The 15,737-nt window shown below is 45.2% G+C and overlaps 2 protein-coding genes across 2 annotated transcripts in view; one reads left to right on the top strand and one right to left on the bottom strand.

Moving 5' to 3' along the window:
• Nucleotides 1-11,546, top strand: part of LOC310809150 (RNA binding protein fox-1 homolog 2-like) — a 37,888-nt gene extending 26,342 nt beyond the window's left edge. Inside the window, exons 7-13 of the mRNA XM_083676330.1 lie at nt 1,587-1,674; nt 1,973-2,050; nt 2,493-2,637; nt 4,396-4,441; nt 6,839-6,930; nt 7,166-7,241; nt 7,703-11,546. Of these exons, the coding sequence (XP_083532456.1) occupies nt 1,587-1,674; nt 1,973-2,050; nt 2,493-2,637; nt 4,396-4,441; nt 6,839-6,930; nt 7,166-7,241; nt 7,703-7,747 (570 nt within the window). The 3' untranslated portion in view covers nt 7,748-11,546. The remainder of the gene's footprint in view (nt 1-1,586; nt 1,675-1,972; nt 2,051-2,492; nt 2,638-4,395; nt 4,442-6,838; nt 6,931-7,165; nt 7,242-7,702) is intronic.
• A 1,972-nt stretch (nt 11,547-13,518) lies between these two features.
• The window catches only part of LOC310810263 (G-protein coupled receptor family C group 5 member D), a 4,597-nt gene continuing 2,378 nt past the window's right edge, over nt 13,519-15,737 (bottom strand). The window contains exons 2-4 of the mRNA XM_083677959.1: nt 15,150-15,737; nt 14,704-14,759; nt 13,519-14,410 (exon numbers count right to left, since the gene is read on the bottom strand). The exon at nt 15,150-15,737 is cut by the window's right edge and continues 850 nt beyond it. Coding sequence (XP_083534085.1) covers nt 14,312-14,410; nt 14,704-14,759; nt 15,150-15,737 — 743 coding nt within the window. The 3' untranslated portion in view covers nt 13,519-14,311. The remainder of the gene's footprint in view (nt 14,411-14,703; nt 14,760-15,149) is intronic.

The following is a 15,737-nucleotide window of genomic DNA, read 5'->3' as shown; positions in this document are numbered from 1 at the left end:
TGAACAGTGTGATATAAAAAGATTATCAGCATTAATCTGATTCACTGGCCTGATTTATTAGCTTTTATTTTAAAATGTCTTCACTCACACAGACAATTACATCAGCAAATTGAATCACTCACCGCTGACCCTCGCATTTGCAATGGAAAAAGAACGAGAGTCTTTCTCTTCTCTGTTTGAGTGAAGACTACACGCATTAGGGCCATGAGTCACAGGGTCGGTGTAAAGCCTGGTTAAATCCATAACGGCACACATTAGGGCCATGAGTCACAGGCTCGATGTAGTGTAAAGCCTGGTTAAATCCATACCGGCCTTCTAGATGGAACCTCACCACACCAAGCTCATCAGCTCTGGAATTGGCATGTAGAGAGGTCATTACCAGCTCACAACACCAGGTTTGATACGGTGTTAGAGCACATTCAGACAGACGGTGCAATTACACCGTGCTACGCAGCCATGCTCTTAAAGCCCCTCAGAGGAGAGGGAGACAGATTAAAGAATCTGAGTAGGGCCTTTGAAGCTCAGAGCAGATTAGAAGCCATCTTGATTTGAAAACCCCCAGAAGAAGACAGAAACGCCACCCTATGTTACACAGTACACACACCTGCATCCTTCACATATGTAGCGTAGTGTTTCCGATTCGCCCGCTGTGCCGTGATTCACAAACCCCAGCTCCTCTGCTTCAGCCTTATCTCTCTGCCTTTCTTCTGTGACCTTATCTCCCGCTCTCCTTCTTTCTCTGCTCTCTTTCTCTCTCTCTCTCTCTGTCTCCATCATCTCTCTCTCTCTCCATCATCTCTCTCTATCTCTATCATCTCTCGCTCTCTTTTGCTCGCTCTCTCTCTCGCTGTCTGTCTGTCTCTCTCTCTCGCTGTCTGTCTGTCTCTCTCTCTCGCTGTCTGTCTGTCTCTCCCTCGCTCTCTCTTCTCACTGTCTCGCTCTTGTTCTTTCTCTCATCTCTCTTTCTCTCATCTCTCTCTCTCTCTCTCTCTCTTTCTCTCTCTCTCTCTCTCTTTCTCTCTCTCTCTCTCTCTCTCTTTCTCTCTCTCTCTCTCTTATCCTCTCCTTCTATCTCATCTGGCTACAAACACTGACACTTCAGCCATCTCACAAGAATGAATCATCGATTTCACTCCTGTTGGGCAGCACACTTTTTTTATTTGCATGACTAAGATTCCCCCCTAACAACCCTCCACCCACTCACGCACACACACACACACACACACACACACACACACACCCCGCATCATTGGACCATTAGCGAGGCGAGGGTAGAGCACGTAGAAACCATCTGAAGCGTCAAACACAAACACACCGCCATATTGATGGATCACTGAACAATACACTCACTGATGGTGAATGGGAGCAGACAGTAAACACTGCCTCCCTCTGTCTTAATGCGCACACACACACACACATAATTGCCACATGATGACGCATAGTACCATTTATTCCTAGGTATATTTTTTGTTATTGTATCAATGGTAAAGTGTGTGTGTGTGTGTGTGTGTGTGTGTTTTTCCACCATACAATAAGAGAAAAGTCCAAACGTTATATTCATTGCCTCTCCTCTCCCCCCTCCGCAGGTGAACAATGCCACTGCCAGGGTGATGACCAATAAGAAGATGGTCAGCCCCTACCCCAACGGAGAGGCCCTTAGCACCCTGCCATACGGTAAAACACACACACACACACACACACACACCCCCTGCAAAACACACATGATGATATCCATTAACTATACGACACATCTATTGCACATTCTGCTGTTGCCTGAGCTTTAGCTCAGCGGGCTAACCTCAGCGCACTCAGCCAACCAGTGGTTCAGGGCATGTTTGTTTATTATTTATGACTGTTTATGCTTTTTATTGTTCTGGAAATTTATCGGTAATCTCCCCCCCCCTCCCTCTCGCAACCCTATCCCTAGCCCTCAATCCCGAGCTAATGTCTGCCTCTCCTATGTTCCACTCAGCTGGGTGGAAGTTGAGTCCCATGATGGGGGCCATGTATGGACAGGAGCTCTACGCTGGTAGCACCAGCCAGTTCCTGGGTAAGAACAGTACCTAGAACCCCCCCTGCTGAATACATGCAGGATGCTCATACTTATTCATGCAAACTTGACATACATATATCCTTGATATTTATCCATACTTGACATTCATACATACTTTATATTCATACATACTTGACATACATGCATACATACTTGATATTTGAACATACTTAATATTCATACATACTTGATATTTACACACACTTGATATTTATACAAATTATCTCCCTCTCCCTCCCCCTATCTGTGTCTCCTCCCCCATCTGTCTCTCCTACACACACATCTGTCTCTTCCTCCCCCTCCCCCCACTATCTATGTGTCCTCTGTCCCTCCCCCCCTCTATCTATGTTTCCCCCCCCCCTATCTATGTCTCTCTCTCTCTCTCCCCCCTCCCCCACCCCCCCTCTATCTATGTCTCCCCCCCTCCCTCCCCCACCAGTCCCAGGGTTCCCCTACCCCTCGGCAGCTGCGGCAGCCTCCACAGCAGCAGCGTTCCGCGGGGCTCACCTCCGGGGCCGGGGGCGGCCCGTCTACAGCGCTGTGCGTGCAGCTGTGCCCCAGCCCGCCATCCCCACCTACCCTGGGTAAGAGAACCATCTAGAAACATCTAGAAATTAGTTCTATAGTATAGCATACACACTGATGAATATACACTCACGGAGGACTTTATTGGGAACACTATACTAATACTGGGTAGGGCCTCCCTTTGCTCTCAAAACAGCCTCAATTCTTCATGGCATTGATTCCACAAGATTTTGGAAACATTCCTTTGAGATTCTGGTCCATGATGACAAGATTGCATCACGCAAGTTCTGCAGATTTTTCAGGTGCACTTTCAAACTATGAATCTCCCGTTCTACCACATCCCAAAGGTGTTCTATCGGATTCAGATCTGGTAACTGGGAAGGCCACTGAAGAACACTGAACTCATTGTCATGTTCATGAAACCAGTTTGAGACGACTTTTGCTTTGTGACATGGTGCATTATCATGCTGGAAGTAGCCATTAGAAGATGGGTAAATTGTGGCCATGAAGGGATGCACATAGTCAGCAACAATACTCAAATAGGCTGTGGCATTCAAGCGATGATTGATTGGCATTAACAGGCCCAAAGTGTGCCAAGAAAACATTCCCCACACCATTACACCACCTCCACCATGAGAAGGTGTACATTGAGTAGTGTTCAGTGTTCATAATAAAGTGTTCAGTGAGTGTATAATCATATTTCATACAATTAAATATTCTCTCCTGTGCCGAACATAAGACCATTTAAATATAGTCTCACTGCTCGCACCACAGAGGGGCCACACATTATTATATCATTATCAAAGACAATATATATTATAATGTAAAGATATTCACAATTTCACACACATTTGTTATGATCCAGTAATTCCTGTAGAATCCCTCCCGGAGAGTCAGTAGTGTGTGCATGTGGTGTTTGCTGGGCTGTGTTGATGCCGCTGGGCCGTGCTGATGGTGTTGATGGTGTTGATCCTGCTGTGATGTTGATAGAGACAGGACGGGATAGATACCAGTACTGCAGGGAACACCTCTTCCATATTTAATACCTCACCCACCTCCACTGCTGCAGCAGCTAGTCATCAGAGACACAGGAGAGGCTGGTGGAGGGAGAAACCAGAGGACGGGGTCACCAAGGGGGGGGGTTACAATGAGCCGGTCCTCTGATTTCTGCCTCCACCACCGTTAAACGACAGCATTACTTTAACTTCCTCTGTGTCTGACAAGGACCTAGTCCTCATCAATGTTAATGACAGGGCCTAGACTGCCTTGATTTCCCTGTATGCCAACCATGGCAACTCAGCGCTGCTCTATTCAATCAGCTGTATTCAACCCCAGGGCCCCAGTTCTGGTCCAGTACAGTGCTGTTTATTACCGCAGGGTGCAGTCATAGAGGAAGAATTAGATGGAAGATGTGTTCCCAATGCATGCTGCATGCGTGTGAAATAACTATTCTCTCTCTCTCTCTCTCTCTCTCTGGCGCTTCACCTGTGCTTCCACCTCTCCCTCCATCATCTCACTGTTTCCCCTCCCTCCACACTGGGCTTTCCTCTACACCCCCCACTCTACACCCCCCTCTGTACACCCCTCACTCTGTACTGCCTTCTCTCTCTCTCTCTCTCTCTCTGTCTCTCTGTCTCTCTCTTTCTGTCTCTCTCTTTCTCACTCTCGCTCTCCATCCCTGTCCATCCCTCCCTCCCCCTCTCTCTCTTTCTCTCTCCCTCCCTCTCCCTTCATCTCTCTCCCTCCCTCCCTCCCTCCCTCTCCCTTCATCTTTCTCCCTCCACCCATCTTATCTCCTTTGTGACTTCCTCTCTTAGTGTGGTGTATCAGGATGGTGGGTTTTATGGAGCTGCAGACTTATACGTAAGTACATTCCCACTCCTCCCTCTCTCTCTCTCTCTCTCTCTCTCTCTCTCTCTTACTCACTGCTCCCTCTCTTTTCCCCTCTCTGGTGCGATTCTGCATGTGTGTATGTCAATGCACTGCACAGAGCTGCCCAAATGCGACCGAGCCACATAAACATGCACCACGGCCACCCCTGTATTGACGAATGAGAGTTTAAAATTAGCGATGTTGCTATGTCACCACTGCTGGGATCACAATAGCCGGTGTGAGTGTCTGTGGAGGACGGACTGTGTTACAGGGTGCTGTAGTCTTGGTGACGGGGGTGTCAAAAGTGTGTAGGAGGGCGGCTCTGTGTGCGCATGTCAGGGCGCTGGTTCTGTGTGTGTGTGTGCGCGTGCGTGTGTGTGTGTGTCCAGGTTGACAATGGCTGTTTCTGTTCTCTCTATAGAATAGTGTTTCAGGACTCTGTCATTAGTCCAAGAATGCCACAGGTAGGGTCAATACCAGACACAGCGTGCATTCCTACCTCTCTGACTACTGTGTTGATCTTCATTATATATATATTTTTAAAATGGTAACTGCTTTTTCATTGTCTTTCTAACTCACTGAAATCTGCACCCTCGCATTGTGGGAATGGGTTTGTTACTAAGCTACTAAATTGTGTGTGTGGTTTAATTGGTTAAACTGGTTTAGTTAATGGTTAAATTGGTTAAGTCAACTTGGCCTTAGACTCTGATGGTAAAGTAGTGGAGAGAGAGCATGGTGTCTTACTAAAGCCTGTCCCCAACCCCCCTCCCAGCCTCACTCTCCTGTCCCCAACCCCCCTCCCAGCCTCACTCTCCTGTCCCCAACCCCCCTCCCAGCCTCACTCTCCTGTCCCCAACCCCCCTCCCAGCCTCACTCTCCTGTCCCCAACCCCCCTCCCAGCCTCACTCTCCTGTCCCCAACCCCCCTCCCAGCCTCACTCTCCTGTCCCCAACCCCCCTCCCAGCCTCACTCTCCTGTCCCCAACCCCCCTCCCAGTCTCACTCTCCTGTCCCCAACCCCCCTCCCAGTCTCACTCTCCTGTCTGAAGCCACTAGACATTCATCTACTGCAGCGGAGGCTGGTGGAGGTAGAGATCGGAGGACGGGCTCATTGTGACACATTGTGTTTTCATTCCTCAGCCCGTCCTCCCGATTTCTACCTCCACCAGCCTCCCCTGATCTACTGAAGCATGACCATCAACATGCATGGAGGCATACCTGCTCTCTTTCCTTTCACTGGCTCCTTCCATCCTTCCCTCCTTCTCCCATGACCTCTTCTCACTCACAATCCCATTCTCTCCCTCCCTCCCTCCCTCCCTCCCTCCCCCCCTCCCTCCCTCCCAGGCAGGTGTGAAGGACAATGCTGGGGTTTGTGTTGTTCTGTTATGATCAGGTTCTATAATGCAGTGGTGTGTGTTATAATAGGATTGCATTTCAATTGGAGCATGCATGCAGTCTCATTGCCAGGAGGTGTGTGTGTGTGTGTGTGTGTGTGTTTCTATTTCCCCCTCTTTCTTTGTCTCTTACATGCAGATGAGAGAGCACAATAATAATGTTTGATGATGAAATGTAAATGTTACTTCTGTCCCTCTTTCTTCTTCTTCTATAATGTTGTGAAACAGAGAGCAGCAGGCGCCAGCTCTTGCGCTGTTCAACAGAAGGGCTTTGCGTGGGAGGGAGAGGGGGATCTTGGGATTTGTAGGAATTTACTCAAATGGGCAATTTGGAACGTCAGGGCTGATGAGGGCATTCAAAGCAACATATTTTGACTCTTTAAAACACTTTTGGTGAATGTGTCTACTTTTGACTAATGAAAACATTACAGGGGAGAATTCAACAACTATCAGTTGAATTTTCCATCTCTTCACTTTTTTATCTTTCACTCCTATTTCTTCAAAGCAGTAGATTTCTGCCGTGTCTCTCCCGTTCACTTCACTCCCATAGTTGCACCTCTCGCTCTCTTTCCCAGATAATAATAATCCTCGCGCTCGCTCTCTCTCTCTCTCTCTCTCTCTCTCTCTCTCTCCGTCTCGCTCTCCATCAGCCTTAGTAATAAACTTAGTTGTTTCTCCTTTTCTCTCCCTCTCTATCTCTCTCTCTCCCTCCCTCCCTCCTCCTCCTCTGTCTGTCAGCAGTAGTAATAACCCTAGCTCAGGCTGTTCCTTCTCTCTCTCTCTCTCTCTCTCTCTCTCTCCCCCTCCTTCTTCTCTCAATCAGCAGTAGTAATAACCCTAGCTCAGCCGTTCCTCCCCCCCCCCCCTTCTTCTCTCAATCAGCAGTAGTAATAACCCTAGCTCAGCCCCCCCCCCCCCCTTCTTCTCTCAATCAGCAGTAGTAATAACCCTAGCTCCCTCCATAGTAAATCACCTCCATTTGTCTCTGTCTCCAGGGAGGCTACCCTGCTGCTGCCTATCGCTATGCCCAGCCCGCCGCCGTAACCGGGGCAACTGCTGCCGCGGCTGCCGCTGCGTACAGTGACAGGTAAGGGAGGAAGTTATCTTAGGTCAGCCGTCCTGTCCTACACCAGCATCACAGTGACAGTGACAACATTAGAATAGCACGCCAAGGCTCTCCACACTCACAGTATAGCATGTTTTACTTCTTTATATTTACATAGATTATTTATATACACTCACGTATATAAAGGTGTTAGCTTATTTTCTGTGTTAAAATGTTGAACTAAAAGGCCTTCTTCTCTGTAATCCTCGTGTGTCAGTTATGGCCGGGTGTACACTACAGATCCCTACCACGCTCTCAGTCCTGCTGCTGCTGCCTATGGAGTTGGAGCCATGGTAAGCCTTCCTACTGAGCACACCAGGGGAGGCTGGTGGAGGTAGAAATCGGAGGACGGGCTCATTGTAATGCATGGAATGGAATGGGGAATGGTATGTGTTTGATACCATTCCTCATTCCATTCCATGCATTGTAATGAGCCCATCCTCCGATTTCTACCTCCACCAGCCTCCCCTGCTACACACCCAATACACCACAACCTGCTGAAAACAGACACACATGATTTACATCAATACTACACAATTATTTAAGTATTATTACAGTATGTAGCTGTACGCTTTGGTAAAAATGCTATTTTCAGTAGTTTGTCCACCATTTTGTCCTCCAAGAGTAGAAACACTTTTGTCATATCCAAGTACACTAGTCCTCCTCATTGCTTTCTGTTGTTGAAAAAGAAGAGTCCTTGTTCTTTATTTCTCATCCCTCTATTTCTCTTCCTCCCTCTCTCCCCCTCTTCCAGGCTAGTTTATACCGGGCTGGATACAGTAGGTTTGCTCCTTATTAAACGACTCTCGCTCCCCACGGAATTCCTCGATTCTCCGAACCCTTTTCCAAGCTCTTCATTTGGAAAGAGCTCCCCTCCATTTTCTGCAGGCGGTAGAGAGAAGAGAAGAGAACCCATGTGTTTTTTGGAAAAAGGTCATCAAATCACGATCAAATCAACTGTCACTCAGCTTATATCTACTCCCACAGCATCGTAGTCATGGACACAACGAGAACTGAAACTGCCGGTCCCTTTCAAGACTATGGCAACTATATTTGAAGACAAACTGTGGGACATATTAATGATGGTTACATAAAGAAACACTATTGGACGTGTCATAGAGAAACAACCTGCTGCTCTCTGGTAATGTTTCACACGACAGCACTGCAACCTTCCCCTCCTAATAGTCTGTGCGATTGTGTCCAATAGCCTGTTACCAAATTCAACATGCTCACACACACACACACACACACACACACACACTATCTCCAGTTTGCTCTCTCTATTTGCTGTTAGTGTTAACTTGCACAGATTGTTAGGACAGCCACAAAGTTAGGCTATTGATAGCCTGAAATCTTAGGTACTTTTATTTGACACACTACATTGATGAGAAGCTGCCCAGAGGAGGAATCCTATCAGTTTAGAACACCTGGTCATAGTCATGGTGAGAACCAGAGCAGAGTTTAGAATGAAAAGTGACTGCTCAACTAGGAGGATGACATCATCTGAACTACGGAAGCTGAGAGAGGACACAGTTGAAGCTACATGAGATTTCTTCTTGCACTTTTCAAAACACAAGAAGGATCAGCTGTTGCCCTGAGACCGACCATAGAAACGACAAGAGGGGGGTCTTGATTGTCTTAACATTTCACAACCCAACCCAAAAAAAGAGATGAAAACGGTGTGAAAATGACAAGGAAAAAGAAACAAATTACTTGTTTTTCTGCGTTACCTCAGTTTTTCTTTAATTTTACTGTCATTGAAAATGTTGCTTAGAATCGTTATTATAATATAATGTGGATGCAATGAAATTACGTCTACTATTATTGATATTATTATAATTTTCAGATTTTTTCCAGTTAATTATTACTCTTATTGCTGGTCTATAAGTATTACAATTATGACTATTACTGTTGTTGCAACTATAATGACACAAGTGTTTCAATCTGTACCATGCATCTTTACTAGTATATGCCTGAATTGTCTGTCATTTTTTTCCTTTTGAAGATATTGTGCAACCCATGGGCAGATCCCTGAGGACAGCCAATGCTCCTCATGTGCTTGCAATGCCTGCTCAACAAGACCTAGAATAGATTTCTCTATACTACATTGACTACATGACATTCCAGGTGTAGCAACAACATTGTGACTGAAACGGGGTAGGTAGGCATGGGAAGATGTCCGGACGTAGCTAACTTAGAAGCCACTAAGGCAAGTAGGACCCAGCTATTTTACATGTAAGAACTGAAATCTCAGGGTTTGAAGGAACAAACCGGATGTTAGGCTACATTATGACACCTACAAACACTACAAATCAATGTTATTTTTGGTTTCACGGTTATTATTTTATTATTTTTTGTCAAATTGGCACTAAATACAGACAAACGCAGGTGGGACAGTCTACTGTTGTCATCACATTACAATGCAATCTAACTCCCTCCTAGTGATCTCTATGGGAACGTTGTAGTCCAGGACGTATGGAAGTCACTTCCTCAATGCCTTTTATGGGACATGAAGTGGTCAACAAAAAAAAATGTATAAAAGTCTTTTGTCCTACTATGTATATCTTCATATACTCTGAATATGTTATTATTGCTATTGTTTGTATTTTTGGTTCCAAAGATTCTCTGAAAGCACATTTTTGGTCAAGTGTATTACACTTTTATTACACTTTTATTACACTTTTATTATACTTTTCACGATTGTTGTTATTACTGTTATTTTAGCTCTTAAAACTCTGTTTTATGGTGGGTTAAGACTGTACCATTTCAGTTTGCTCAGGGGTGTTTTTTAAAGCACCCTGCCTTGGGAGATGCCATCTGATGAACAGTACAAGAGAGAGAAGGATAAGGAGGAGCAAACATTAATTTATTCAGATAATTTTATATGTTTGCAGAAACAAATTGGATTAAAAAAAACGTAAACAGAAAACAATGCACATTTTGATTGATTTGGTAAATTGACACCCTGGCATTTTAAAATGAGCACACCCATGCACCATGTATGCTAGGGATGTTTTGATAAAGTGGTTCAGGGCAGAGCAAAAGAGTTAGGTTCTACGGCACAGAAGTAGACAAAAGGCTTCCTTAGACTAAAGGCTGATGTGACATTTGACGTAAAATATCAAATGTCAAATAAAAGTGAGTGAATAAGAGAATGAAAGGGAGGTAAAAACAAGGTGGTTCCGAGTCGAGTCATTTCACACATTTTCAAACAGCCCCCGTTCCTGACCTCCCTAACCCACCTGTGTACAATAAGAAGTGAGTGTTTTGTTCAGGGATGTGGAGGCAGAGGCCTCAGGTAGAGAGCAGAGCCATAAATCACCTGTGAACATGATTACAATGTTACATGCTGTTGTTATCAGGGGGGTAAACCCACCCAGTAAGAGATGAGATGAGGGTTACAGCCCATGGTAGTAGTAGAGGAGGAGGAGGAGGAGGAGGAGGAGGAGGCGGGTACAGCTGCAGTAGTGTTTTCTGTTGAGTATTTATGACGATATCATTGAGAAAAACAATTCTGAACCTTCTTTTTTTTCTTTTTTTTTTTCTTACAAGTATTACAAGAGTATCAGTATGCATGTTTGTGAGAAGGACAGGGTCAACAAGATATATTTCCTTTGTGCATGAATCCAAATCATTTTTGCTGGCGGAGGGGGGAATGGGAGTGGGTGTGGGGGTGATGAGATGGCAGGGTTTGGCAGGACAGGAACTCAACATGGCCCACTTTCAGTCTGTCGCTGGTTAAAAGGACGCTCATGATTTGATATGTAAATGACAGCTTATTTAGTTAACATGATTGCCTCGCCTTGTTATCTTTTCTGTGTTCCTCTGTGGTCTTCCTATCATCTGAATTGCCAGTTGTCATATCTCTTCCGTTATATTTTAATTTGGAATGTTGAACCCTCCTCCAGTTCCTGTTGTAACCAGTGATTGGTGACCCGTCTAGTGTGTAACCAGCGAATGGCGGTGGCACTGGCCCTCCATTGGGCAGTTCAATTAACTTAGGGGTAGGGTTTGGGTTCCCAGGCGCTGCTCTGTAGCACAAGACTGCTCTATGGCACAGCAACTGACCAGCCCTGAGCCCCCATATAACCCAGAGCCCACAGATAGACATGGGCACTCTTATTAAAAAAAAAAACACTAAAAAAAAAACCAGGGTTCTTCTTCTGTCCTTGTAGGTATAGGAGAACCCTTTTGGTTGTAGGGAGAACCTTTTTCTGAGAATGTTCTGTACAATGCTGTTGATCTGTGGTCCTGTCATAACCCTCCACCTCTACCCACCAGTGGAGACCCCCACCCCAACAGGCCCCTGTCACGGCTGTCCAGACCCGGCCTCAGGCCCTACCCCCGGCCCCCAGCCCCTCGTCCTGCCCCTGCCCCCCTGCACTGTGCTCAAGTCAACCCAGTGGGAGGGTTTGTACAGGGATCTTATTATATATATGGGTTCCAATTGCATGTGGATGTTTTTGTTTTCACATGCTCGTTGCAAAGCTCATGTATCCAAGTGATTTATTATTGTTTTCATTTTTGTTTTCTTTCCGATAAGTGACTTACTGTGTATTTCTCATCATATTTTTGCCATCCTCATGTCTGCCTTCTGTTTCCTGTCATTGTTATTATTGAATGTACATAATAAACTGTTTGGTTTTTATACTTTTGTCTTTATTGACTCTTCTTTTCTTAACATACTATTTGTGTAAAATATGTTAAGTTAGATATATATCTACAGCGCCCTGCATAAGTAATGGACTGAAGCATTTTTTGTTCTTTTGGCTCTATACTCCAAACAGTTTGGATTTGAAATCAAACAATTACTATGAGGTTAAAGTAAAGATTATTATATTCTCTGCTTTTATTTGATGTGTACATATGGGTTTCACCATTTAGAAATGATAACTTTTTATACATAATCCCCCCTATTTCTGGGCACAAGTAATGGGACATGTTGATGTAATGGGACATGTTGATGTAATGTCCAAATGAAGCACTCATGTTTAGTATTGGGTCAACAAACCTTTGCATGCTATAACTGCCTGAAATCTGCAACCCATTGACCCCACCAGACATTTGAGTATTTTCTCTGGTGATGCTCTGCCAGGCCTGTACTGCAGCCATCTTCATTTGTTTATTTTGAGATCTTTTTGCCTAAATAGGTATCATCTGGAAATTAAATGCATGTTGAATTGGATTTAAATCTGAAGACTGACTTGGCCAGTCAAGAACTTTCCACTTTTTGGTCTTGAAAAACTCCCTAGTTACTTTGGTGGAACTATGTATGAAAGTGTTGTCATTTTTAAATGGTGCAACCCATAAAAGCTGAGAATCTCTACTTTAGTCATTGTTCATAAACCTCTCTGAATATAAAGCCAAAAGAAGAAAAAATGCTTCACTGTCTACAATGATAACTTATTTTCCTGCAGTGAAGTTATCATTGTAGTTCTAATATATTAACCACACACATTCAAAGAAAGCCTGTTAGAATTGTTGGCAACTATGCCAAAATGAACTCTTAGGAGTTCGATATCCTGTTTAGCCTAACCCAGCTTGTAGCCTACATTGTCACACAGGGGAGGCGAATGGAGGTAGAAATCAGAGGACAGGCTCATTGTAAGACATGGAATGGAATGAGGAATGATATTCCATGGATTACAATGAGCCCGTCCTCTGATTTCTACCACCACCAGAAGGGGGAAAATAGAACAATCTTTAATTGCTTTTAGAGTTAATGGCCCTAAAAGGGTTGCATTTGGTGGAAACCTCATATCCCTGTTAATTGCTCTGATGCACAGGAGGCCAATTGGCAATTTGATAGCATGCACTTACTGAGCACTTGAAGTAGGACTAATTGAAATAATAGATTGGGGACCATTTAACTGCTGAAAACAGTGACGACTGCATCCGCTGAATTGAGGTGCTGACCTAACTGGCTTACTATTGGAGGAAAATTACCAGGAGCGTTATACAGGGACTATAAAAACTCTTATGCGCACATCCTGTTCAATCTGGTTCAGGAGCCTTCAGGAGTGTGTATGTATGTGTGTGTGTGTGTGTGTGTGTGTGTGTGTGTGTGTGTGTGTGTGTGTGTGTGTGTGTCCATACACTAGCTTTGATGTATGGAACTACATGATAGCACCAACTCCTAGTTTCTTACTTTGAATCCAACATAGGTTATTGTATCTCTCTTTGACAATTCAAATACATGACAAATTTAAGGAAAATCACATCCATCCAACATTCATTCACCCTTTTGGATTTGACATGTACTACAGTGTCACCTGGTGGTTTAAGCACAGTACTACAACTGCAATTCATAATCACTCCTCTCACTGGCCCTCTCACTGGTTTGAATATTTTACAAATGAGCTCTTCCTACTTCCCTTCCTTGGAGTAATCTGTCACTTTCACCTATCCAATCCCCCCAGTGATCCATTCATGTTAGATTATTGATTACCTCAAGGAAGGAGGAAGGAAGCTTGCACTCATACATACAGAGCCAGCCTCTGTCTGCTAGCCCTGTTCCAGGTGGAAACAGCCTCTGGGATAGCCGCGTAAATACCACAAACAAAATAAATATGCTTTTTAACCATTTTCATTTTATTAACACTTTCCATGTCACATACAGTAAGCTTCATCTAAAGCATTTTCAAAACTGCACATAGTATAAAATCCATTTAAAAATGTCTAAAGTTGGATGTAAAAACAAATCCATTCCTTAGTAGCTTTACATAGAATACGTGAAGACGTAATAAAGATGTGAGTCTGCTCTTGCATTGCCAGATTCTCTCCTCCTCTCCCTCCACCCTTCACATGTACCCCTGCCCATCCCTGTCGTTTGGCACCTCGATGGAGACAGCTCCTCGCCTCCCCCATCGCCCCGGGTTATCAGACACTGTCTCTGGTGTTTTCGAAGCAGCATGCGGTAAAAGCGGCTGTCATATTCGCTCAGATTCAGTAAACTCATGTGGAGTAAATGTGAATCATAGAATCTATCCAGCCTGGTCAGTGAGACTTATGTATTCCTAAAATCATGGGTTGGGGTTACAATGTAAGGTATTAAACAGGAGTATTTACATCTATACAAGAATATTTGTGTTGGCATGAGAGTTGATGTGTTGGTTCAGCTGCTAGCGTGAATTTGTTTGCTTTTACATTGCGGTTTGTGTGTGTGCGTGTGTGTGTGTGTGTGTGTGTGTGTGTGTGTGTGTGTGTGTGTGTCAGTATCAGTAAGTGTACAGTAGGGGTAGATGTACAGGCACAGAGGTTAGAAGGTGTGTGTGTGCGTGTGCGTGTGCGTGTGTGTGTGTGCGTGTGTGTGTGTGTATGTGTCCACACACCATTGTGTGTATGAACGACAGTGTGATCTTAATCACTCAGATAGGTTGTGTCCGTAGTATTCATCATAAGGTTCGCTGATGTTGGTGGTCTGAGGGCGTGGGATGGTGTAGTCTTTGTCAGGGTCTATTTCCTGAAACACGGACACACACATTTAGACATTCATCACCTTACTGCAATGATGTATCTGTTAATTAATTAATACTTCTGTTTGCTTGACCTGTAAAGTGCTCTGGGTATGTGATAGAAGCACTATATTGTACAAATAAAATCCATTATTATGATTATTATTATTAGAAATAATAATGATTAATTATGGTGATATCTGTAGTTTTCATTAGTTGAACATTGACTGTAGTGGTAAAGGTGGGCATCATGCAGTATTACAGCTCATCCTGAGGTGAATCCTGTCGAGTCAGTACTCACGGTCATGGAGAACCCAGACTCGTATGGTGACCGGACTGCTGGGTCCTTCCTTCTGCCTGCAGGAGGGAAGATGACTCAGTCACTCAGTCAGGTATCTGTGCACTCTGCTCATCATACTCTTTACATTACAGGGAGTACTGAAGTGACTGATGTGTCAAGCTCTTTACGTCATATCTCATTCATTTTAGATGGCCCTTCTATCATTCAGGTTAGAACACTAGAGGAATGATGCTCAAAGTCAATTGACAGTGTTAGTCTGGTGTAATATTGTTGTTGAACTCAAACTCGACATCAGTGGAGGCTGGTGGAGGTAGAGATCGAGTATTTGATACCAGTCCTCATTCCATTCCATGCATTACAATGAGACCGTCCTCCGATTTCTACCTCCACCAGCCTCCCCGTGCTGGACATATGTACTATCTTTTAGGGTTAGGGTTACTACTCACCTTTCTTGTCCTCACCGTCGTTCTCGAAGCTGCCGTTCTCCCTCCCCTCCTTCAGGCTGGCCATCCCAGGCACCTCGGCGTTGGGACTGGTCCACCCATCAAAGCTTAGGGGGCCCTCCTTGGCCCTGCACGCCCCCTTACAGAGATAGGCCACTTGGGGCAGCCCGTGACCCAGCAGCAGGACCCATCCGTTGGCCACCAGGGCGATACTCAGCACAGGGTCGTCCCACAGCGGCCGGCGGCCCATCTCCGGGTTGCCCCGGGTGAGCAGGGCGATCCACACCACCCAGATGCAGGCAGAGAGTAGCAGGGTGAGGCAGAGCAGCGTGGCCTGGACTTGGCTCTGTCTGTGGGTGCCCCCTGTGTAATTGTAGCTGTAGGTGAGGCAGGAGCGACAGAGGGAGCGCAAGGAGAGGACCAGACCCCCGGCCAGGAGACACAGCACATAGATCAGCAGCATGACAAACTCCCCCTGGGTGTACTGGCAGGGCTTGCCATCCCGCACCAGCACAATGATCTGCCACTCCACGGCGATGACCACCTGGACAATGAAGAGAGCCAGGGCCACAGCGGGCTCGCCCCAGCCCC

This window comes from Argentina silus (genome assembly GCF_951799395.1).
Source record: "Argentina silus genome assembly, chromosome: 9".
In the NCBI taxonomy this organism is placed as follows: Eukaryota; Metazoa; Chordata; class Actinopteri; order Argentiniformes; family Argentinidae; genus Argentina; species Argentina silus.
The sequence above is the reverse complement of the archived record's forward strand: the minus strand, read 5'-3'. Positions and strand labels throughout refer to the sequence as shown.